The 26,824-nt window shown below is 43.8% G+C and overlaps 1 protein-coding gene across 1 annotated transcript in view; it reads left to right on the top strand.

Moving 5' to 3' along the window:
• The window catches only part of FCF1 (FCF1 rRNA-processing protein), a 671,099-nt gene that overhangs the window by 280,923 nt on the left and 363,352 nt on the right, over positions 1 to 26,824 (top strand). The window contains exon 5 of the mRNA XM_044074623.1: positions 13,049 to 13,121. Coding sequence (XP_043930558.1) covers positions 13,049 to 13,121 — 73 coding nt within the window. The remainder of the gene's footprint in view (positions 1 to 13,048; positions 13,122 to 26,824) is intronic.

Raw genomic sequence — 26,824 nt, 5'->3', positions numbered from 1 at the left:
TTTCAGATGGGTCCGGAGCTGCTGAGCAGGCATCTGCTTCTGAGGGTGTATTCAGACCTAAACATCTTTACATTAAACCAACCTCAGCTTCAAAGGCAAAGACTAAAGCACCTTCTAAAGCAAAGAAATAAACTCAAGAGCCACGTGGACAGGCCTCTATGCCCAAAAAACAGATGCTCAAAATGGCCGAAGACTTAATTACCTTGATCAGGGGTTCCCATCCCCCTCATAATAAGAGGCCTAGGCAAGAGACTGACTATGAATCTTCAGATCAGGTTTCTATTTCTTCTGATTCCTCTTCTGATCAGGAATATTCTTTTCCCCCTATGAGGATTCTGATGCTGAAGAATCTATACCTTCAGCTTCTCCTCCAGAGGACTATTCTTTTGGGGAAACCTTGCATACCATGAAGGAGCATTTCCACTGGGAGAGCCAGGATTTTTCAGAATCTAAAAAGAGGCTCAGGGATTTCCTTTTACTACCTCAACACAGGCCACTAGCTATTCCACCTGTTAGAAATTGTAGATGATGTGTTTTCGGAGTCTAGTCTTACACCAGACTCCTTACCTCCAGCTCCTGTTAAGCCTGGCAGATATTACAGGGTTCCTGACTCATAAATTCCTTTTTAAAAACCCTGCTGCAGACCCAGAAACTATTTCACAGCATCCTAAAGGAGTTAAGGCTTCCACTGCAAAAAACCCTACCCCCTCTGACAGAGATTCTAGGGCACTGGAAAGATGGGGAAAGAAGGTTTACACATCTGCTACCTTGGCTATAAGGGCCTTAAACTGTCCGTTTCATATGCTCAAATATCAGCAACATGTCATGGCATTGCTTAAACAGAAAATGTTACTAAACTCTGAATGTGCAGAAAACAAGGAAATGCAGGATTTATTGCATGCAGCTGAACAAGTTGGAAAGCATACTTTGCAATGTAGTTTTGATTCTTTGGAGGCCTGCAGGGCCACAATTACGGGTTCTGTAATTAGGAGGCATGCTTGGCTAAAGGAACAAAATCTGCGTGATCATGTCAAAGTTAAATTATTAAATGCACCTTTACAGCATGATACTTTATTTGGTGTTAAGGCAGAGGAGGTATAAAAGAAAATGGAGGACAAAGCTAAATCTATGCAAACTGTTGAAGATTTTTTTACAAGTAGCCACCTAGGTTTAGTAGACACTGGCCTACAGAGAACTGGTCCTTTCCTGTGTCAGACAGACCTCAAAGGGACAGATCCAGACGCCCTAGAGGCAGATCCCAGGTGCAGGGTTCCTGCAGGTCAAAGCAATGTGGTGCTTCTACCTCCAAAGTTGGAGAAGACAAATCACAACCATACAGGAAACCGTCCCAGTGACTTCCCCCTGCCTGCACCAAGCACTTATCTCCTGGCAGCACCCTTAGGGGGAAAATTAGCACTTTTTACTCAAAATTGGCACATTATAACCCAGGACAAGTGGGTTCTAAATATCGTGTCACAAGGGTACAAGTTCCATTTCCATGCCCTGCCAAAGGCAAACGGCTGGCCAGATCTGCCAAAATATCAATGGGCAGAGGTGCAAAAACAAGTCTCATCCCTCATGGACGTCGGGACCATTCATCAAGTACTAGAGCAAGAGCAGGGACAAGGATTTTATTCAAGACTGTTCTTGGTACCCAGAAAGGACAAGACCTGGAGACCAATACTGGACCTATCCATTCTGAACACATTCCTGGATGTACCAAAATTCAAGATGATGACTTTGCAGCAGCTTCTGCCCATGCTGGGCAAGAACGCTTGGCTGGTAACTCTAGACCTAAAAGAGGCATACCTGCATGTCCCAATCAGACAATTATGCAGAAGATACCTCAGATTCAAGGCTGGCTCAATGCATTACCAATTCTCTGCACTGCCCTTTGGCTTATCTACTGCGCCCCAGGGTCTTTACAAAGTGCCTGGCACCAGTAATTGCATTCTGCAGACAAAGAGGAATACAAACCTGTCCTTACTTGGACTGTCTAATTCAAACAGACAACAAGGACATTCTTCTACATCATCTGGCATTTGTGAAAAGACTTCTAACATGCCTAGGGTACACAGTGAACGGAAATAAATCAACCTACCCTCGAGATAATATTCCTGGGTGCAAGCTTAAATACAACTGCCCAGATGGCTTATCTCACGCCAGACAAACAAAGGCAACTGACTACCTATTTCAAAATGTTGGCAACAAAGGCCCAGTTATCTGCAAGAAAAATTTTGCAGGCTTTGGGCTTCACGGCATCCTGCATCCTACTAATTCCATATGCAAGACTGTATGAGGAAACTTCAATGGTACCTAAAAAGTGTTTGGGCTCAACATTGCCACAGCCTGGAAACAATGATTACTCTCATTCCCTGCCTACAACAGGAGTTTCGATGGTGGGCAAAGGCTTGTCACCAAAACAAGGGACAGCCATTCACATTACCCCCAGCCAGGCAGACACTAACAATGGATGCATCAGATTATGCCTGGGGGGCCCACATGGCAGGAAGATGCATTCAGGGCACATGGTCTTCAACCCAAATGCATCTACATATCAATCAAAAGGAGATGCTAGCTGTTCAGAATGCCCTGACAGCCTTCAAGGACCTACTTCATCCGGGACAACTGCTGATAGACAGAGAACACCACGGTCATGTGGTATATAAACAAGCAGGGGGGCACACATTCTTACCCCCTTTGCAGACAAGTCATGACTTTGTGGGACGCAGCATTGACTTACCAAGTACATCTGCAGGCACAATTCCTGTCAGGAAGGAAAAATGCTCTGGCAGACGAACTAAGCAGAAACCTCATGAATCCCCACAAGTGGCAGCTGGATCCACAACTCTTCAGCATGATAACAAGGAAATGGGGATGCCCAGACATAGATCTATTTGCCTCCCCTCACAACTACCAATCAAGAAGATTCTGCACAAGGACTTATCACAGACAAGCATGGAAAGTGGATGCCCTATCTTTCAGCTGGAAAAACCTATCCGTTTATGCCTTTCCCTCACTGCCTCTCCTCCCCAAGGTACTCCTAAAGGTCAGACAGGAGAAGCCAAAAATGATACTGATTGCCCCAGACTGGCCCCGCCAGTACTGGTTTCCAATCCTAAAGAACTTGTCACAATGCCCAGCTTGGACCTTACCTCAAATACCTCATCTACTGTCCCAGCAAAACAATCAGATCCTGCACAGCCAATTCAGGACTTTAAACCTGGCAGCATGGCGGATAATGTAGTCATACAAAGCACACCTCTCAGTAAAGCTGTGATGGATGGCATTTTGGAGGCCAGAAGGCCTAGTACTAGAAAATCTTATGCTGGAAAACGGAAGAGATTATGTGCTTGGAACCAAGCACAAGGGACTGATACAGCTGTGCCAAATATTCCTCAGATTTTGCAATACTTGACTGAGATGCTGGACAAAGGCCTATCTTTTTCATCTATTAAAATTCATGCCTTTGCCATTTTGGCTCATTACAATACAGAGCCACCAATCTTTTCTCATCCCTTATTAAAACAGTACCTCAGAGGAGCCAAAAATTTAAGGCCTCCAAGGAGATCACCAATGCCTGCATGGGACCTCAACTATGTCTTGGAAAAAATCACCCTGCCTCCTTTTGAGCCAGCTGCTACTGTTGATATAAAGTTTTTACCTTGGAAAACAGCTCTGCTCATAGCAATAACTTCTGCAAGACGAGTTTCAGAGCTACAGGCACTCATGGCTGTGGAACCTTTTATCATTTTTTATCCAGACAGGGTCTCTCTGAGGACAAACCCAACATTTATGCCTAAGGTGGTGTCCAGTGTGGCTCTTAACCAAACTGTTCATCTGCCAACTTTTTATCCAAATCCACAGAACAAGGGGGAGAGAATTCTGCATTCTTTGGATGTACACAGACAGCTTAGAATTCTGCTTGGACAGAACCAAAGTTTTCAGAAGGACAGAGCAATTACTAGTAGCATATGCTGCAGGATCACAAGGAAAGGCGATCTCAAAGCAGACTCTTTCAAAAGTGGATAGGCCACTGCATTCGTTTCTGCTACTTACACCATGGCCAGCCAGTGCCTAAGGACATTAGGCCACATTCAACCAGAGCTGCAGACACTTCATCAGCCTTTCTCAGGGGAGTACCAACCAAGGACATTTTAGAGGCTTCTACTTGGAGTTCAGTGCACACCTTCACAAAGCGCTATCATCTGCCACTCTACTCTAAATCCAGGGCAGGCTTTGCCACTGTAGTTCTGCAAGGCCTCATAGCCGCTCCTAATGCTGTTTAGCTCCAGCCTCCCATCCATAGCTTTGGGACTCTACCCAAATGTAATAACTGCAACAGTGAAACATGAAGAACATAGTACAGTTGTGTACCTACCATAAATGTAGATGTTCAAGTGTATTCACTGTTTCAGTCCAGGTTACCCACCCGCCATCCCCCTTCTCTTCTGATGGAGCCTATCTTTGTACAACCTATGTGGTGTATTTGCTTGTAGATGAAGGTAAAGTTTATATTAGTGCATGTTTATATATTTATATATATAATTTTTGCCTACTCTTTTAGGGGACACCTGACATCTGGGACAAGAAAAACTAAAGAAAATGACGTCGGCCACATCTTTTATACCCCTGACGACCTGACGTCAGGGAAGGGGTGACAGTAGCCGATGCAGGACCCAGGACTTTGGAATTCAGGCAGACTGAGGGCAACCTGCCAGCAGGATTACCCAAATGTAATGACTGCAACAGTGAATACACTCGAAAATCTACATTTATGGTAAGTATACACAACTGTACTTTTCTGTGGAATCATGAAATTTTCAAACTACTTTTTTCCACCAATGCCTAACCAAATGACAAGGATAGTGGGACTGTGGACCAGTATATAGTACAAGTTCATATATCTGCCACCTTTTTCCTTCCATGCCATTAATTATCAGACTCTCATAACCAGGTGCATGCTTTGAATATTTTATAACGTGGCTAAATTGTTCTGTAACACTCTAGACTCGCGCTTAATTCAGCTTCCTAAGTAGCAAGGTAATCCATTAAATATGCGTATGATGCTGCTTCCAGAGGTGCTACTACCAGTTCTACCCTCAGAAGGGGTGTATAGCTCAGTCTGCAATTCCTGTCTGGGGAGAATGTTAATAACAAACCAACTTGATGTACTTTTAGATGAAGGTAACTTGTTTGGCATCTCTTCTGCTGAAATTTTCCACAAACTAGAGGGAAGGTAATGCAAGGTTTGAACAGCTCTAGCTTTCCTCCATCCATGAGTTTCAAAGGAGCTACCCTTCCAGATCTGGATGATTTTTTACAAGCCTCAAAATCCTTCTTAACAAAAGGAAAGACTTTTTCAAATAAGTGAGAGGACAAACCTAAATCTGAATTCATATGAAAGGGATTCTTTTCAGACAAAAGTAATTTCTGAATGCCTTTTGTTTCCCCTTTCCCTTCCCTCCACCTTGGCCACTCCCTTCCCATCCTGGCAGGCAGAATGTATTATTGGTCTTCCCCTTTGGAAAAGGCTAATAAAGAGTGGGTAGAGACGACACTGGAATTTTCCACCAGTACCTTCAGGGATTCCTCGGGTTCCCTTAAATCATCGTCATCTGGTCTTTCCAGTTCTGTTATGTCTGTTTCGTCAGTTGAATTACTGCACATGTGCCCCTTGTCTTTTCCAGTCCCTCTCTTGTGTCTTGTGAAGAGAGAACTGTTTTGTTGGTCATTCAGTTAATCATTCCAGACGTTCCTTTTCTTATTCCATCTTTCCAACAAAAAGTGCCAAAAGATGCCTTAGATGTTGCATGGGGTGGGGTGGGGGACTGCTGAAAAGGCATCAAATTACAGGAAATTTGTTCCAAACACGAGAGGGGTAAACATCAAAGAGATGAAAACTCTGATCTTCACCCTTTATCACCTTCATACTCATCACCTGTAGATTCCAGGATCTTTTCAAATTCTAACAAATAAAACCTTAAATCATATTGTGTATATCAACAAACAGTGGCGAGGAAAGGTACTACCTATTTTGCAGATTTGTTTTAATACCCTGGGACCTTGCAATTCAACGCAACCTTTTTCTCAAGGCTGTTCATGTCCCCTTATGCAAACTTCAGTGGCAGACCCTCTCAAATGAATATTGAAATGAGGTCTTCCTTCTTACTGTCCACCAGTGGAAAACTTACCAGGTCTTTGTTTCCACTCCGAACAAGCAACTGAGACTGTTTTCCACCAGAATGCATAAGAGTTGCCCTCTTTTTTTTCTATGCAAAAGGAAATTCCTGTATGCCTTCCCTGCCTTTCCACACATCCCAAAGAGCCTTCTGAAGAGTCATAAAGACAATTCATGACTTTCTTTTGCCCCAGACAGTTTTGGTTCTCAACTCAGCTCTAGTATACATGTCTTGTCATAGGTAGGTGCTAGGCTATCGGCCCAAGGGCCTAAGTAAGCCTAGCCAACAAGGTTCCCTGGCTTACACCACCCAAGAAAGTTATTTTCCTGTGCCCCAGTCGAGCAGAGCCACAGAAGTGATCCCCGGGGTGTATTTCCTATTTCCCATCCACTCATCAAGATTTTTTTTTGGAGTGCTAATGAGGAACTTCGCTTGACATAGATGGGTAGCTTGTTCCAGAGTACGGGAAGTCTCTGGGACAGGAATCTGTCCCTCCAGCATGTCCTGTTTATTGTGGTGACAAGGTTTAGGTCCCTAGAGCGTGTAGCTCAGAGAGATTGGGATTTCTTTAGGTGTAGCATGTTCAAAAGTTCTGGGTTTGACATAGCTTTATATGTTAGGCAGAGATCACCTCAATGAGGCGATATGCTATGGAGTAAAGCTGGAGTTTTTTGAGATGGTCAGTGTAGGGCATCTGTTTGAGGCCAATAATCCTCTTTGTGAGGTACTTCTGTGGCCTTTCCAGCTGCTGCAGATGTCTTGTGAGGTACATTTCAAAAGGGGCGATGTACTCTATAATGGGTCTAACGAGTGTCGAGTAGAGGGGAACAATTACCTCTTTTTTTCCTGGATGAGAACCCTTTTGTGATGAGGTGTGCCACATAGAAGGATTTCCTGACTACTGTGGCGATGTGATTATCAAAGGAGAGACTACTGTCCGCCTGGGACCCAAGGTCTCTTATCACACATTCAGCGTTAAGTAGACTGCCACCTATGTGGTAGTTCATGGGTACAGAGTTTTTACCAAAGGGGATGACACTGCACTTTTTGGCATTGAGCTTTAGGCCATGGCTCTGACACCAGGCCACCAGGCATCTGTCTCAGTGAGGCCCTTCTGTAGGATGTCCACATCATTTGGGGACTCGACTATGGTTCCTAGTTTGCAGTCATCTGCGAACTTCGTTAGCCAAAGGCCTTCTGTGTTGGCCAGTACTTCAGAGAAGTTGATACCAAACAGGAGAGGTCCCAGGACTGAACCCTGTGGTACTCCACTTGTCACTGGTTTGAAGTCCGATTTGGAGTCTGCAACATTTACAGTGTGGGTTTTGTCAGTGAGCCAGTTGGCAACCCATCTTGTGATGTAGGGATTTATACCTAGTTTAGTGAGTTTATCTATAATTCCAGAATGGGGGATGGTGTTGAAAGCCTTGGCAAGGTCAAAATAGGCTGCGTGAACCACCTTACCCTCGTCTATGGCTTTAGTGACTGCCTCAAAGAAGTTGATCAGGTTCAGGAGGCATGATCTGCCTTTCACAAACCCGAACTGGATGGAGTCCAGAGTTTGGAGGTTACCAATGTCTTTGTTTGAGTTCCATGATGATACGTTCCATGGCCTTAGACCAGGCTCGTCAGGCTAATAGAGCAATAGTTCCCAGAATCTGTGGTGACTCCCCCTTTGTGAAGTGTGATAACTGTTGCTGTGTGCTATTCAATGGGCACAAAGCCTGATGTGAGGCTATGCTTGAACATGGTGCTTAGGTGGGGAACCAGTTCATTCTGAAGTTCAAGTAAAACGCAGCCTGGATGTTGTCCGGTCCCATGGATGATGTGTTTTTGGCTTTAGAGAGTGTAGCTTTTACCTGCATAGTTGTGATTACAGGGACTCTGCATTCTTCCTGTATAGATATGGGCCCTTTGGGGGGGTGAGAGGGGGATAAAGTTAGCACTGAACCTATCTGCCAGGATGTTGGCAATATCAGTTGATTCTGTAATTTTTGTGCCATTGTGCTGTAACTCAGAGCAGATCTGGGTGTTGCGATTGAGATTCTTGACATAGCTATAGAATGCTTTGTGGTTGTCTTTTAGAATCAGTGGCGATTTTGTTTTCATAGCTAGCTTTGGAGGATCTTATAAGGGATCTTAGCTTCTCACTGAGGCTGACCAGGGAGCTCCACCACTCAAGGAAATTTACTCTCTTTTGCAACGGTTTCTTCCTTCTGTTGTAGAGTTTGTTTATGGCAGGAGACCACCAGATTGGCTTCCTTTTTTTGGAGGATAGCATCTTGTTTCTGTTTGAGATAGCCCAATCCATGCACTCGTGTAAGTTCTTATAGAGTGCATTTGTGTAGGATTCAGCAGTCATAACTGTATTGTCCATCTGCATGGGTGTCATGAAGTTCGCCACTTCTGTCTTGAGAAGCATGAAGTTGGCTTTGGAGAAATTTTTTACCATGGTTTCCTTAATGGGGGGTGGGGGCGGGATGTGGTTATCTAGGGTGATTAGCTTATGGTTGGATCTGACCAATGTGGAGTTGACTACAGGTGTGGAACACCAGTCACTCATTTTGGCAATGACTAGGTCTAGGATATTGTTGCTCCTGGTGGGCGTGTGGATAAGTTGATCCAGGGCATTGGAATTTATGAATTCCCGAAAGCGTTGAACAAAGGAGTTGGTACATGAGTAGTTTTCTCAGTTAATGGTTGGGTAGTTGAAATCACCCATTATTAGGGTGTTTGGTTGAACACTAATATTTTCCAGTATATCAAGAAAAGAGGAGTGGGAATCCTGGGTCATGGTGGGGGATCTGTAGCAAGCTACAATTTGGATTGCAGTTTTGCCCAGAGTTAGTTGCACTTGGATAACCTCGGATGCATTATGCTGAGCAACTATCCTGGAGGTGTGGGTATCCTTAATGAATATGGGCACACCTCTGCCTTTGGTGTTCCGGTCCAGGTTAGATGTCCAAAAAGTGTGGTATGAGTTATAGTCTGGTAATGCAGTGGTGCACTCTGGAGCCTTGAACCAGGTCTCAGTCACTGCACAGATATCAGTGTTTTCCATTTTAAGGAGTGCCTCGCGGGAGTGCATTTTGAGATTTCTAGCATTGAGTAGCGTTGCCCTCAGTTTTTGCTTGCCTGTTCCTGTTACGGTGGTGAATTTGTCATTTGAACCTTGCCTAAAAAAGGCACTATAGGGTTGGCAAGAGCCTTGGCCAGTATCCGAAATCCCAGTGGTGACAGGTGCAGGCCATTTCTGGCAAAGCATCATGGTCTGTCAACCATGTCATCCCAGGCAGGCAGATACTGGATCCCTTTATAATGACACCAGAAGCTTAGCCAATTGTTGAAGTCAATCATTTTGTCCTTGTACTGCAGTATCATTCTGGGTGATGGCAGGATGCTACTCAGGGCTAGGGTCATACCTGCCTGGGCTACAAGATCGGAGAGCTCTTCTCTGTCTCTCTTCATGTAGTCCCAGGAGGTACATTTCAGGTCATTCGCACCAACATGGACAATGACAGAGTCATATTTGTACTTGTTGTGGATTTACCTAAGTGCATGGGTTATGTGGCGGATCCTGGCACCCAACAGGCAGCTGACCGTAACCTTTTCTTTGTTTAGCCTGGTGAGTGGGAGATCAGTGTGCCTGACTATAGATTCACCTATGAATAGTGTGTTGGGTACGTTGTTTTGCCCTATGGCCTGTAGTTGAATGGCACACTGAGTCTGTGGGCTATGTGTCATTTAGGTTGTGTTGGGGGGGTGGAGGTTGCTTGCGTTTCTGCTTTGGAGGTCTCTGTTGCTAGAGCAGATTATTATTGAGAGCCTCCACGAATGTTTTTGTGTTTCTATGTGTGGATTTTGGTGGTGTAGGTTTAGTGGGACTATGTGATGTGTGGTGCAAGTGTTTAGCTTCTCCTGTTGACTGTCAAGTTCAATCTCGGTTGGAGAGAGCTTTACCTCCAGTTTGGCTAGATAAGTGCATCTCTCACAGGTTGTAGTGCTGGGTGGTAGGAGGAGAGGGTTGTCTGTGTACATGAGGCAATTGCTACATTGCCCCAAGATGCCCAGATTCATCAGATAGACAGGAGGGAACACTGGGAGCTGACCCTTGGACATGCCTGAATAAAAAACTCTTTTCTTCTAGACAAGTGAGGAAAGTGAGTACAAGAGCTGTTTTTCTCTAAGCAAGTGAGGAAAGTAAGTACCAAAACTGTTTTCCTCTAGGCAATGAGGAAGGTTGAATGCTGTAGTCATTTCTAGCTTATTTAGTGCTGACAACAAGTTCTGAACAAGTGCTAAGCACGAATAAGCAAATGCTAAAACTAAGAATCTGTATCTGAACTAGACTAGTTACAGGAAAGAAACCAGTGCAAATGTGGGCTTTTAAATCAAAGTTGAGAGAGATGGAAAAACTGCCCAAATGGCCGATAATTACAATTTCTGGTGCTTACCACTCCCACTGATAGGCTAGAAGGCTTCCCTCCAACGCAGACAGGCTTGGGTGGGCTCAGAAGCTTGCAAACAGTCCTGGATATAGCAAATCTGTATCTGGACTAGACTAGTTACAGGAAAGGCAGGAAACAAGAGTGTTTTTTGTTACAGTTAAGCAGAACACGGGGATTCTTGCAAAGTTTTTTTTTCTTTCCTTTACAAAAAAAAAAAATAAAAGGGAGAAAGAAGCAGCAGAAGATAATTCAAGGTTAGGAAACTAAGTGGGTTGGCCTTCTCAAATGTTCTCTCTGTATTAGGCAGAATGAGCTAATGACAATAGACTGAGAGGAGTGTCCCAGATCAAGGTGCATTTGTCTGCCACTTCAACCTCCATGCCAGTTGATCTCCCTTTTTCTTCATGTTGAGGTCAGTTTCTTGAAGGTGTCCTCCATATCAGACCTCCTAAGAAATCCATTACTCTTCATTAAGACCTGAATTAAGTTATTGAAAAGTTAACCTTGTCACCTTTTGAACCAACTTGTTCTTCACCTTTAAAATTCTTGACTTGAAAGACAGTTTTTTATTAGTAACCTTATCGTCTGTCAAAACGTTTGAGTTTCAAGGTATCATGCACTCTTCTTTTCTTACTTTTTCATGTAGACAGGATTAGCTTTAAAACTAACCCTTCTTTTATGTGAAAAGTTGTGGTAGAGTGATTTCTGAATCAAGCTATCCATCTTTCTGCATTGTCCTAATCCTCAAAATAAAGGGAAGATGACTTGTCATTTGCTGGATGTCCACAGGCAGCTCAGATTTTATTTAGATAAGACAAAAACTATCAGGAAATCTGACCAACTCCTTATTTCTTATGATTGAAAAAAGTTAGGTATTCCATTTTCTAATCAAACCATCACTAGATTGCTGTCCTCTGCTACTCCTCTTGTTGTAAAACAATTCATTGTCAGCTCAAAGCACATTTTGCTATAGCTATAGCCTGTTCTAGAGTCTTTTTCATAGGCATTGACTCTAAATCCATTCTAGAGGAAGATAACCTGGTCTTCTACTCACACTTTCACGAAACACTAAAAATGTTGTCTCTTCCAGAGACAGAGTACGATTTTCCAGTAAAGATTTTAAAGGTTTGTTGGACTGTAGTTATGTTCCTCAAACTTCCCTCCTTTCAGCATAAAAGATTTGGGAATTTTCATTTGTCAGCAGTTCTGCAATTGTGATCAACTGAAGAACATAGTACAGTTGCTATATATTACTTTATCAGTAGATGCTCAAATAGATCACTATTGCAATATTTTACATGTACCTTCCATCCCCCAGATTTCTGTCTTGTCTTTTTGTCCATGGACCTGATAGAGACCCTCTTAGTTTCCACCGTCTTGTTGCCATTTTACGTCTGAGTCTATCCTAAATGAATATTCACATCAGTCCTTTCTGCTGCGGCAAGGAAACTCTGAGGATTTGTGCACTCGTATGTTCCTTGGGTGCCAGGACATAGTCTTGCACATGTGGCTAAGTTGGGCATATGGTACAAGAAGAAGGTGCCTAAGCTTTAGAAGACTACCAAGACCTATACGGTATCCTTGGCAAGATGTATCACTTAAGTCGGCAATACTACGTCAATGATCTATTCAAAAATCTGTGGTTACGGTAAGGTGTTACTCGACGATATTTTCTGCATGCTGTGATCTGCTGTTATAGTAAGAACCTGACTCTGCTGTTTCTCGTGGGAGCAGTACACGTTACTGGAGATGAGTGCTACTAAATTTGCTTCTGTGAACCACATGGTTTAAAATAATTTTTTTAAACCTATATTTTTGAAAATCTGAATTTTAAATAGTGCATTACCATTACTAGTAATCACAGTGGTGGAGCAAAGCACTACAGAGTGCCCATAAAGTTTAACATTCACTTCCAAGCTGCTTCATCCGTAATGATTTTGCATTAAATTTGAGCAGTTGTGAGGTCTTCAGATGCTTAGCTTTCATCAACAGAGTCTGTAGTTTCTAGCACAAAGCTAGGATTTTTGATGAAAAAGACTTGGAAAATTTCTTATTTTGTTTTCTGTGGTTAGAAAAATTGTTCAGTATATTCACTTTTGTTTTGCCGTAACAGAGAGGAGTCATAGATATATTTTGTGTTGTACTGTGCCTGCTTTCTTGCATGGGTCCATTTTATTAAGTTGTATTTGTATGGCCTTTTGGCGAATGTTATTAATGAGGACAGACCTTCTGATATTAGTTTAGTCTGTGGTAGTACTAGAATTGTAAATATGCTGTTGCTGCTTTATCTACAAGTACTCATGTTCATGCCACTTGTTTCATAGTTTCTTGGCAGTTTCTTTTTTCTTGATTTGCTGTTCCATTTTTTTTCTACTTGAATCTTATTAATGAATGTAAAAATGCCTGTTTTGTCTTTAGGTGTTCCCTGTATCACAGATTGTGTAATGGCAGAGATTGAGAAGTTGGGACAGAAGTACAGATTAGCACTGAGGTATGCTTTATTCTATGAACAAGATGTTTTAATTGTTGGTTACCTGTTGTGACATATACCACCGTATTTGTCCTGAAACCAATCCTTATGAGATCAGGGAAGTGATTATTTTAGTTTTGTTTCCATCTCGAGCTACTGTTGTATTGCTGATTCTTGTACTTGTGCCCAGTTGTTCTTCATATTAATCAGTGCTGCAGTAGCCTTAGCTGTATGGGTGGATATAACAGCTGACCAGCTTCCAAAGCTTCAGGGAACGTCCACATGTCCAAAGTATCAAGCAGCTCAAGCTGAGGCTGCTAAAAGATATGTTTGAGTACCAAACTCTTCAGAGCTTTACTGCCTTCAAAGAGTACACTCCTCTGAGGCTTCTGAGGATGAGTGGTCAGCTTGTGCTGATCCTTTGCTGGGATGATAAGTTCCCTTTGGGGGAAAAACTTCCCTTTCTTAATTTTGTTGATGCTGTATTAAGTTTCTCTTCAGGAAAGTTAGTTTAAAGCTAGGAGGAGTGTTGTGTTTTAACTGACTTTCGCAAGACTATAACATACTTTTAAATGATACAGTTGTTTTTTCTGTCAGTTTAAAGTAGTGTAAAGTAACTGAAAACATTTTTTTCTGAGAAGAAATTGTGTTTATTTTTTCTTTTGCTGGGCTGACTTAATGTTTTAAGTGCTTTTTATTATATATTTTTTTCTGTCAAAAACATAACTTCCCTGAGAAAGATGCACCATTTTCAGCTTGACTGTGGAACAGACTATACCAGTCCCATGGTCTGTCCTTTTTCCAGCCACAAAAATAAAAAGTTAAGCAAAAAGCAGCAAACAGCAGTTTGCTTCAGCTGCAGGTGGGTGACTCTGCTGTGGCCATTTGTTGAACCTCAGACCACTCATCTTTAACCCCCAGATTTGTCTAGTGTAGCACCTACACCCAGTAGAGTCTGGGGGGTTTGCCACGTCCTGTTCAGCTGTTGAGGTCCCCTGAGTGGGCATGAGATAATCACTCTTGTTAATCCCGAGAAAGGGAACATGGAAGGTTTCCCTCTTGTGTTAGAATGCTTTGTCCATCTCGGGGGAAGCAGCTACTGCCATTAGTAACATGGTTGACCCCATTTTTCTTGTCAAAAAGAAACACAAAACCCAGCATGTTATCTATTGCTCAGATTTCTTTGGACATGAGTAGTTTACTACTAAACTGCCTTCCCTTTGGCTATAGTCAGCCATGTTACTGTGGTTTAACTACTTAACTGGTAGATGCCAGTCTGTTAAAAGGTTACTTTTTTCCCTTTCTTCCTTCCTGTCAGTACTGGTGTGCTACAGGGCTCCATTCTTGGTCCTCTACTCATTAATATATTCACAGTTTACATACATCCTGTCAGCACTTTTCCCTCGTACAATATGCTAGTATGCATTTCCAAGAACCTAGTACACCTTCAGAGAATTACTAAAGAAGCCTTTCATTTTTTGAAAGTTGGCTACAGGATAATAACCTGCTAGTAACCCCCCCCCCCCCCCCCAAAAAAAAAAAAAAAAACTAAATTGCTTCTCTTTTTTTCCGAACTCTCATTTCCATGAAAAATATTGAAATTTATTCTTTAAATAATATCATGGTTGAAGCTACTCCCCATACAAAACTACTAGGCATGGCAGTTGACTGCAATCTTAAATTCATTTTACATGTGTACAACAGTATCAGGGAAACCCATCAAAAACTAAGCACCCTACAGAGAGTAAAAAAATTTCCTAGACTCTGCCAAGGTAACAGTAGCTACCCCTTTACCTCTTACTCTCTCTCCTATGTGGAGCCCCTATCGTGACTAAGCTACAAGCCTCAGATTCGCTTGCAACAAACCTTACTGGCCCCACCACTGTTTAGCACTGAAAACACTTAACTGACTCAAGCTTCCTCAACTTCCTCAACACTCATCTTATACAACAATCACCTTAACTCATAAAATCATCTATATCCCATCCTCCTCCTCAGCAGTTAGACCCATATGTAATGTTGTCTTCCAAATCATTCAGTCAAATAAACAACTGCTTACCATCTACAAACCACAAAGGCCTGCTGGGGTCGGTCTCTGTTCTAGTAATGTAGCTAGAACTTGGAATAAAATTCCTGTATTATTCAAGTCTGTCACACCCCTTCATTTTTTCAAGTCATTACTAAAAGACTTCCTCTCTGTCACCTGGGACATAGCTAACACCCTTCTTCACCTTTCTTATACATCCCTTTAGATGCACTTTTTAGCCTAGTATAGACTTGGTCAGATTTGCTGGACCCAGTCTGTATTTGCAATTTCTCAGCACTAATTCAGCTTTCCTTCACAAAAGAAGACCTATCGTTCACCCCTGTGCAAGGAGTGTGTAGCTAAGGACCCACCTGAATGGTGATTGTTGGCCCAGGGCCCAGTCTCATGCATTATCATTGGTTAGTGTTTTAAATCTCTTTAATTTAGTTGCTGTTTATTGCCAGTGTTTGCATAGTGCACACCATCTCGCACTACAGTGCACTTCCACTCGGTGGTTGTTATCGTTGGCGGTTGTAGACAGTCCCATACAGATACATTTTTCTTTAGTCAACTACTTGTATTCCATCTGAGGCTTCTCGTTCTTGTGCTTCACAGCCCAGAGAGACACTCAGTTGAGTCTCTGAGGTACCAATACAAGTGTCACCCTCTAAGCCTATTGCAGTTTAGAACTTCTACTAGTCCCCCAGCCATATCCTGGTCCTTTCCAATCCTCTTCCAATTACTGATCACAGTACTGTACCTAGTATCATGGGTGGACAGTTTCCCACAGATGTTCATCGTGCATACAGCTGCAGTAATCACAGATGGGTTTTCTGCCGTCAGGCGGGTCCTCGGTCGGCCAAATTCCAAAGTCTAGGTCCGGCGTCGGCTGCTGTCGCTTTCTTTCCTGACGTCAGTGAGGCAGGAGTATATAAGACACAGCCGACGCCATTTTCTCCAGTCTTTTTTGCCACGCGGTGTCCGAAGCAGAAGCAGTTCGCAAGTGCCGGTCGGCCAGCTCCTGAATTTACGAAAAATTGGAAACCGAAGTCTTCATTAAAGCTAAGTACCCCGTTGGGGAAACTTTTCTTGCCTCAGACCGATGTCAGAAAAAGTTAACAATTGTATTTCTTGTGGGAAGCAAATACCGCATAAGGATTTCCATTCCCTCTGCATACCTTGTTTAGGCCCAGACCACGACGCCTCGGGCTGTCGCTTTTGCGCTACTTTCAATAAACGCACTATTAAGCGTCGGGCGGAGTTCGCCCAACACTTTTTTGGTACAGCCTTTGATTATAAAATGTCGTCGGAGACTCCGACTACCGTTTTGTCCAAAAAACGTAAGGACAAGGACCGACACGTGAGGTCCCCACCGACACCACGCCAAAACCGGCTACACGTGGTCCGGTTCTCAGCGAGACGCCTATGCAGTCCCTGACTACCGACGACACTTCTTTGGTGGTGTCTTCTGTAACCGAGACCGCAGGTACCTCGGCCCAGACCCACACTACAACCACCGAAGCCACTGTGAGCATTGAGCCTCCTATTGTGGACAGGTCCACTTCCACCCATGGTGTCTTTAGACCCTCATCTTCCTTTTCCATTAAGGCCTTTACCAAGTCCAAATCAGCCAGGCATCCCAAGAGGCCAGTTGCACAGGGCCCATCTCCAGGCCCCATGCCTAAAAAGCAGATGCTTAAAATGGCTGAGGATTTAATTACTCTTATCAGGGGTTCCCAACCCCCTCCAGACAAGAGACCCAGAGTGGAGGAAGTTTCTCCCTCTTCTGATCAGGGCTCCATTTTTTCAGAACATTCTGATGTAGAGGAACACTCTTACTCCCCTTTTGAAGATTCTGATGCAGAGCAGTCCATTCCTTCTGTATCTCCTCCTGAGGATTTTTCTTTGGGGAAACCTTGCACACCTTGAGGGAACACTTCCATTGGGAAGGCCAAGACTTTTCTGATTCCAAGAAAAGACTTAGGGAATTTCTTTGTTACCTCAACACAGACCTCTGGCGATACCTCCTGTCTTGGACATACCTGATGATGTTTATTCGAGGCTTGCCTTAATCCGGATTCCTGCCTCCTGCCCCAGTCAAGCCTGATAGGTACTACAGAGTTCCTAACTCTCACCAATTTCTTTACAAAAGCCATAATGCTGACCCTGAAACCATTTCTCAAGGCCCCAAGGGAATGAAGGCCTCTACTGCTAAGAATCCACTACCTTCAAAGAGAGTCAAGATCCTTAGAAAGGTGGGGAAAAAGGTATATACCTCGGCCACCCTAGCCACGAGGGCCTTAAATTGTCAGTTTCATATGCTTAAATATCAGCAGTTTCTGTTATCACAATTAAGAAATAAAATGTCTCAACCTGAACAACCAGACTTGAAGGAGTTGCAGGATATGATGCATAGTGCAGAACAAGTGGGTAAACACACCTTACAATGTGGCTATGATGCCCTAGAGGCCTCAAGTAGAGCTGCTGTTACAGGATCAGTCATTCGTAGACATGCCTGGCTTAGGGAACAAATCTTGCCTGATCATGTGAAAGCTAAACTATTAGATGCTCCTTTACAAAAGGATGTGTTATTTGGTACTAATGCTGAGGAGATACTACGGAAAATGGAAGAAAAAGCCAAATCTATGCAAACTGTCAAAGCTTTTCTACAGGTTCAACCACCACGTTTTAGCAGAAATTAGCCTTCTAAAAACTGGTCCTTTCCAGCCACGGACAAGCCCCAAAGAGGTAGATACAGGCGCACAAGGGGCAGAGGACAATCACAAGGATTATATAGAGGCAGGCAATGGCAAACTCCAGCACCAAGAGGTGGCGAAGACAGTGCACAACAATACAGGAAACAAACCCAATGACTTCCTGTTTTCCATGCCAAGCAAGTCTCAGCTGGCGGCACCCTTGGGAGGAAAACTGGCATTATTTACAAGAAATTGGCATATTGTCACAACAGACAAGTGGATCCTGGACGTTATAAACAGAGGCTACAGATTTCATTTTCACACTCTTCCAAAAATGAGAGGCATGCCAAACCTGCCACACAATCAAAGGGCAGAGGCACAACTACAAATTTCAAAGCTCATAGACATGAAGGCTATTCAAGAGGTACCTATTCACGAGCAAGGTCAAGGTTTTTACTCCAGGCTATTTCTGGTACCAAGGAAAGGATCCGACTGGAGACCCATTTTGGACTTATCCATCCTAAACACATTCTTACTCCATCCAAAATTCAAGATGCTCACATTACAGCAGCTTCTTCCCATGCTGGGCAAGGAGTTTTGGCTGGTAACATTGGCCCTCAAGGAGGCATACCTGCATGTCCCAATCAGACAAAGCTGCAGAAGATACCTCAGATTTCTTGCAGGTTCAATACACCATCAATTCTCTGCATTGCCCTTTGGCTTATCTACTGCACCCAGAGTATTCACGAAATGCCTGGCATCAGTAATTGCCTACTGCAGACTTCAAGGGATACAAATTTACCCTTATTTGGACGACTGCCTGATCCAAGCGGACAGCAAGCACATACTTCTGGAACATCTGGCTTATGTAACACGGTTACTGCATTCTCTGGGATACACAATCAACAAAGAGAAACCCAGGCTAACACCATCTCAGAAAATAACTTTCCTGGGTGCCAACTTGGACACAAACACCCAGATGCCCTATCTTATGCTAGAAAAACAGGGGCAACTAACTCAATACTTCAAAATACTAGCAAATTGTACCAGGCTTACTGCAAGGAAAATCCTGCAGGCTCTGGGCTTCATGGCATCTTGCATTCTTTTAATCCCATGTGCAAAGTTGCATATGAGGAAACTTCAGTGGTACCTAAAAAACCTTTGGTCTCAGCACAGCCACAGTTTGGAAACAATAATACCAATAATTCCATGTTTGCAAAAGGAATTTCTATGGTGGGCCCAAGCATGTCAAACAAACACAGGTCTCCCATTCTGCAAGCCTCAAGCAAATCAAGTCATCACAACAGACGCCTCAGATTATGCCTGGGGGGCGCACATGACAGACAGGTGCATTCAGGGCAAATGGTCCCAAAAGGAAAAGCACCTTCACATCAGTCAAAAAGAAATGCTAGCAGTGATAAATACAATTACAGCTTTCAAGGACTTCCTGCATCCAGGACAATTATTGATAAGAACAGACAACACCACAGTAATGTGGTACATAAACAAACAAGGAGGAACACATTCATACCCCCTGTGCAGACTAGCCATAACACTTTGGAACTTGGCTCTGGAATGGCAAATCGAACTTCAAGCACAGTACTTGCCAGGTTTGGAAAACACGCTGGCAGACAATCTAAGCAGAAATATGACAGGTCCACACGAATGGAAGTTGCATCCTCAAGTGTTTACAAAGATAATCCAAGCGTGGGGGAGGCCAGACATAGATCTCTTCACCTCCCACAGGAATCATCAGTTGGAAAAGTTTTGTTCAAGGACCTTTCATCCAAAGGCCTGGAGAGTGGACGCCTTTTCATTCAGTTGGACAGCATGGACAGTTTACGCTTTCCCACCTCTGCCTCTTCTGCCCAAGGTGCTCTTGAAAGCAAGAACAGACAGACCGAAGATGATACTGATTGCTCCAGACTGGCCAAGACAACACTGGTACCCACTCCTGAGGAGCCTAACACATACTCCTCCCTGGTCCCTACCTCTAATGCCTCTTCTTCTGACTCAGCACAGCTACAAAACTCTTCACAGTCAGCTGAAAACACTCAATCTCGCTGCATGGAAAATTTCTTAACACCACAACAGACTCTACTCCCCAAAGAGGTGCAGGATGTCATTTTGGAGGCCGGAAGGCCATCTACTAGAAAGGCTTACTCCGCAAAATGGAAACGGTTTTGCTCTTGGAATGAGAAAAAAGGCCAGGACCCTAGAAAACTGAATTTGCCTCAGGTATTACAGTATCTAGCTGAGCTGCTGAACAGTGGACTTTCATTTTCCTCCATAAAAATCCATGCCTCAGCCATTTCTGCAGAATTCAACACAGATCCACCCTTATTCTCTCACCCACTCTTAAGACAGTTCCTCAGAGGGGCTAAGAATATAAGACCACCAAGGAAACAACCAATTCTAGCCTGGGATCTTAATTACATTCTAGAAAAATTAACATTGCCTCCCTTTGAACCAGCTGCCTCAACAGATTTGCAATATTTGTCCTGGAAAACAGCTTTCCTCCTGGCCATTACCTCAGCTCGTAGGGTTTCGGAACTACAAGCCCTCATGGCTGTGCAGCCCTTTCTCATCTTCCATCAGGACAGGGTTTCCCTTCGAACCAACCTGTCATTTATGCCTAAAGTGGTATCCAGGGTAGCTTTAAATCGAGCCATACACTTACCTACCTTTTACCCCATCCTCAAAACAAAGGGGAAAGGCTGCTACACTCCTTAGACATCCATAGACAGCTACGTTATTATTTGGACAGAACAAAGCCTTTCAGGAAATCCGAACAACTTTTTGTGTCCTATGCTGTAGGAGCTCAAGGGAAGCCAGTTACCAAACAGACAATTTCAAAATGGATAGGCCACTGCATATGGTTTTGTTACTCCTATCATGGAAAATCTGTCCCTACAGGCATCAGATCCCACTCCACCAGGGCCAAGCTACCTCTACAGCCTTCCTCAGAGGAGTTTCTACCAAAGATATTTTGGAGGCAGCCACTTGGAGTTCTGTGCATACCTTCACAAAACACTACCACCTGCCTTTATATTCCAAAACTAGAGCAGGCTTTGCCACTGCTGTGTTGCAGGGCATTCTGGCTCATCCCAGTTCCACCTAGTGCCTACCACCCTGTGCGTAGCTTTGGGATTCTACCCATCTGTGATTACTGCAGCTGTATGCACGATGAACATAGTACAGTTTTGTACCTACCATAAATGTAGATGTTCGAGTGCTAATACAGCTGCAGTACAGTTTTCCCTCCCTCCTTCCCCTCTTGGTAAAGGCCTAGGGCCTAACCCCTCTTCATACAACCCGATTGGGTTACCTTTCTATGGTATATTTGCTTGTAACTACTGTTTTTTGATTATATTGCATTTCATGTATATAATTATAATTTATGTATTGCCTTCCTTTTGGGGGCACCTGACATCTGGGGCAAGAAAGACTGAAGAAAATGGCGTCGGCTGTGTCTTGTATACTCCTGCCTCACTGACGTCAGGAAAGAAAGCGACAGCAGCCGATGCCGGACCTAGACTTTGGAATTCGGCCGACCGAGGACCCGCCTGACGGCAGAAAACCCATCTGTGATTACTGCAGCTGTATTAGCACTCGAACATCTACATTTATGGTAGGTACAAAACTGTACTTTTCTGCAGCCTGCTTGGTTGACGTGCACATCCTGAGGCAGTGTAGCAATTGCCTCATGTACACAGACAACCCATTACTTCTGTGTCACACAAATTCAATATGTGAGAGATGCATCTATATTAAGAATCTGGACTCATGCAGAGGTACTCTGCAGAAGCCCTCCTAAAGATCAGAGATCTCAAAAACATAAACACACTTCACATAATTCACTATCAGCTGAACACAGTACACACACAAACACATGCACCAGTGTCTCACCTAATAAGCCCTTAAGGCAAAACACAAAATCTAATGTTTTGATCATAGGTGACTCCATTGTGAGACCCACAGATGTCCCACTCACCAGGTTGGATAAGGAAAAAGTCCACAGTCAGCTGTCTGTCAGGTGCCAGGATCCACCACATCACACATGCACTCAAGTCTGTCAACATCCGGTATCGTTATGACTTGTAGTCCATGTTGGCGTGTACAACCTTGTATCTCTCTGGACTTTATGAAGACAGACATGAGCTCTCTGAATGTTTGTCCCAAGTGGGCATGTCCCTAGCCTTAAGCAGCATTCTACCTTCACCTGGAAGTATGCCCCAGTACAGACAAAAAAATGATTGACTTCAACATTTGGCTTAGTTTTTGGTGTCATTCCAAGGGGATCCAGTATCTGTTAGCATGGGATGATATTGTTGATAGACTATGATGCTTTGCCAGAGATGGTCTTCACCTGTCACCTCTTGGCTTTCGGTTATTGGCTAAGTCCTTGCCTCCCCCATAGTGCCTTTTTAGGCAGTGCCACAAGAACAAAATTCCCAAAGTAAAAATTTTCTTGGAAAAGCAACCTCACGGTTGTGCTGCTAAACACAAGGAATCTGAATCTGAAACTGCACTCACTGGAAGCATTTCTCACTTTAGAAGGTGTGGACGTAAGTGCAGTCACAGAGACCTGGTTCAAGGCTGCAGAGAGCACCCCAGCCATGCCAGGTTATAATGCCTTCAACACATTCAGACCACAAAATGAATGTATGTGAACTAGAAGAGGAGGAGTATTGATTTTCATCAAAGTTAAGTACACCTCTAGATTAGGGAATCACTCTGTTTAACCAGAATTACTCCAAGTGCAGGAAAGACCTCCTCCAAGTTATTGTCAGTTACAGGTCCCCCTCCATGAACCATGATAGCCACACTGCTTACTTGGATCTACTTGAGTCGCTGAAATTACAGCAAACACTCTGGTTATGATAAATTGTATGTGTACTCGCACATTTGCACAAAGATTCTTGGACTTCGTTAACTCCAGTGGATTGGAACAGTTAGCTGGCACCCTCATAAGGGACTCAAACATTCTTGATCTGGTACTCCTCAACATGGGAGATCGGAGTACCACCACAAGTGTGCGACCCTCCCTGGTGAAGTCTGATCATAAATCAGATGTTCTTCGTGTTTCACTGTTGCAGTCATTACATTTGGGTAATCTGCTGGCAGGTTGCCCTCAGTCGGCCTGAATTCCAAAGTCTTGGGTCCTGCGTCGGTTGCTGACTCCTCTTCCATTAAGTCAGGTCATCAGGTGTATAAAACATGCAGCCGACGTCATTTTCTTTAGTCTTTCTTGCCACGTGGTGCCCGAAGCAGAAGCATTTTTGCAAGTGCCAGTCGGCTGACTACTGAAAAATTTGAGTTTGAGTTTCAGAACCGAAGTCTTCACTAAAGCTAAGTACCCCGTTGGGGAAACTTGCTTTGTACCGATGTCAGAAAAAGTTAATAATTGTATTACTTGTGGGAAGCAAGTACCTGATAAGGATTTCCATTTATACTGTATTCCTTGCCTAGGCCCTGATCACAACGTGCCTGGCTGTCTGTTTTGTGCTAGATTTAACCAACGCACTATTAAGCGTTGGTATATTTTTGCATCGAAGTATTTTGGAAACAGATTTAACTACCCAAAAATGTCGTTGGATAGCAATCCGACTACCAGAGTACATAAAAAACACAAAGAAAGAAGAGTTGCAGGCCTCTACTGACACCCATGTGGAGTCCGGCATGCTGCAAGATACTCAAGGTATTGGACCGACGGATGTATCTCCCTCGGATGGGTCCGGAGCCGCTGAGCAGGCACCGGCTTCTGAGGGTGTATTCAGACCTCAACATTTGTATATCAAACCGACGACAGCTGCAAAACCAAAGACTAAAGCAACTTCTAAAACTAAAAACCGACGCATGAGCCACGTGCACAGGCCTCTATGCCTAAAAAACAGATGATCAAAATGTCTGAAGACCTTTTACCTTGATCAGGGGTACCCATCCCCCTCCAGATAAGAGGCCTAGGCAAGACACTGATTATGAATCTTCAGATCAGATTTCTATTTCTCCTGATTCCTCTTCTGATCAGGAATTGTCTATACCTCCTTATGAGGAATTCTGATGCTGAGGAGTCCATTCCATCTGCATCTCCTCCTGAGGATTATTCATTTGGAGAAAACTTGCATACTTTGAGGGAGCATTTTCACTGGGAGAGACAAGATTTCTCAGAATCAAAAAAGAGGCTCAGAGATTTCCTTCTCCCTTCAGCACAAGCCTTTAGCCATCCCCCCTGTTTTAGACATTGTGGATGATGTGTTTTCGAAGTCTAGCTTGACCCCCTGACTCCTTACCTCCGGCTCCCAGTAAGCCTGACAGATATTACAGGGTACCTAACTCACATAAATTTTTATTTAGAAACCCTGCTGCTGCTCCTGAAACTATTTCACAGGGTCCAAAGGGAGTTAAGGCCTCAACAGCAAAAAATCCTACACCCTCTGACAGAGATTCAAGGGCACTAGACAGATGGGGAAAAAAGGTTTGTACATCTGCAACCTTAGCAATCAGGGCCTTAAACTGTCAATTTCATATGATTAAGTACCAACAACATGTTATGGGATTGCTGAAACAGAAAATGATGTTGATTTCAGAATGTGCAGAAAATAAAGAATTGCAGGAATTATTGCATGCAGCTGAACAAGTTGGAAAGCATACTTTGCAATGTGGTTTTGATTCCTTAGAGGCCTCCTGCAGGGCCGCAGTTACTGGATCCGTGATTAGGAGGCATGCCTGGTTAAAGGAACAAAATTTGCCTGATCATGTTAAAGCTAAATTGCTAGATGCACCTTTACCGCATGATTCTCTGTTTGGTATTAAGACAGAAGAGGTTCTAAAGAAAATGGAAGATAAAGCTAAGTCTATGCAAACTGTTAAAGACTTCTTACAAGTGCAGCCACCAAGATTCAGTAGACACTGGCCTACAAAAAATTGGTCCTTTCCTGTGTCAGACAGAGCTCAAAGGGGCAAATCCAGACGCCCTAAGGGTTCCAGATACCAGGCGCAAGTTCCATACAGGTCAAAGCAATAGGGCGCTTCCACCTCCAAATCTGGAAGAGATAAAGTGCAAACCTACAGAAAGCAATCCCAATGACTTCCCTCTGCCTACACCAAGCACTTATCTTTTGGCAGCAACCATAGGGGGAAAATTAGCACTTTTTGCTCAAAATTGGCAGTTAATAACCCAGGACAAGTGGGTACTAAACATCGTATCACAGGGATACAGATTCCATTTCCACAGTTTGTCAGTGGCAAATGGTTGGCCAGATTTGCCAAAAAATCAATGGGCAGAGGCACAGAAACAGGTTACGTCCCTCATGGATATGGGGGCCATTCAGACAGTACCAGAACAGGAAAAAGGACAAGGTTTTTACTCAAGACTGTTCTTGGTTCTCAGAAGGGACGATGCCTGACGGCCAATACTGAATTTATCGATTTTGAACACATACCTGCACATTCCAAAATTCAAAATGCTGACTTTGCAGCAGCTTCTGCCCATGCTGGGCAAGAATGCTTGGCTGGTGACTTTAGACCTAAAAGAGGCATACCTGCATGTCCCAATAAGACAATTGTGCAGAAGATACCTCAGATTCAAGGCTGGCTTAATGCATTACCAATTCTCTGCACTGCCCTTTGGCTTATCTACTGCACCCAGGGTCTTTACAAAGTGCCTGGCACCAGTAATTGCATTTTGCAAACAACGAAGTTCTCTCTCCCTTGATGTTCTTCATCCCACATTGCTGCAGTCCTAACACTTGGGTAGTCCGCTGTCCCTCGGTCGGCCCGAATATCAGAGTATAAGGCTGACGTCGGTCAAGGCGCATTTGACTGACATCAGAACGTCAGGGTACAAATGCGCATGACCGACGTCATATCCTCAGTCTTTTTTGCCGCATGGTCCGATGCAGAAGCAGTGTTGCAAGTGCCGATCGGCGTTCTGAAATTTTTCGAATTCGGAGTTTCAGACCGAAGTCAGAGTTGGTTAAGTACCCCTTGGGGAATATTTTTTTTTTTTCTTGCCTCAGTGGTTTACCGGATGTCAGAAAAAGTGAATAACTGTATTTCTTGTGGGAAACAGATACCATAGGGATTACCATAATTTGTGTATACCTTGTTTAGGACCTGAGCACGACGTTGTTGGATGCCGCTTTTGTGCTAGGTTTAATAAACGTACTATAAAGCGGAGGTTGAATTGTGCAAGGTTGGTCTTTGGGAGGCGGTGCAATTAAAATGCCGCCGGATGCTCCGACGCCGCTTCCTCAAAGAAGCGCAAGGACAAAGCAGTTAAACCTAGGTTAGAGGAGTCGTCCGAACCGGACGCCGGTTCTTTAGAGGCGTCAGTGGAACCGGTGGTTCCGACGGAGGCCTCTCTGGAGTCCCAGGGAGAAACTTTGATTTTACAGGATGTGGCCTCCCAGGAGGCAGGGCAGGCTGTAGGAGCTTCTCAAGTAACTGTACTCCCCTCCCTTCCTAAGGGGTCTAGGCCCTCTCTTTCTGCTTCCAAGGCTTCTCCTAGAGGCAGGTCTAGTTTAGCTTCTGTGGGGGTCACTCCCAGTTCTTCAGGTGCTGTGCTAAGAAGCACATGCTCAAAATGGCAGAGGATTTAATTACTTTAATTAGAGGCTCTATGCCCCCTCCTGATAAGAGGCCTAGGATGGAACCTGTGTTTGGGGATTATGAGCAGGCTTCGATGTGTCTGAGTCTTCGCTGAAGACTTGCAGGAGTATTCTCATTATTCTGATTCTGATGTGGATGATTCTACTCCTTCTGCTTCTCCTCCTGAGGATTTTTCTTTTTCAGAGACCCTTCACTCCATGAGGGAGCATTTTAAATGGGAAGGCCAGGATTTCTCTGATTCCAGGAAAAGGCTTAGGGAATTTTTGTTTTTACCCCAGCATAGGCCTTTAGCTATACCTCCTGTTCTGAATGTGGTGGAAGATGTGTTTGCAGAGGCTTCTCTTAATCAGAGTCTTTGCCTCCTGCTCCTGTTAAACCAGATAGGTATT

Source organism: Protopterus annectens, chromosome 6.part0 (assembly GCF_019279795.1).
Source record: "Protopterus annectens isolate FY-2018-M chromosome 6.part0, PAN1.0, whole genome shotgun sequence".
Lineage (NCBI taxonomy): Eukaryota > Metazoa > Chordata > Ceratodontiformes > Protopteridae > Protopterus > Protopterus annectens.
The sequence above is the reverse complement of the archived record's forward strand: the minus strand, read 5'-3'. Positions and strand labels throughout refer to the sequence as shown.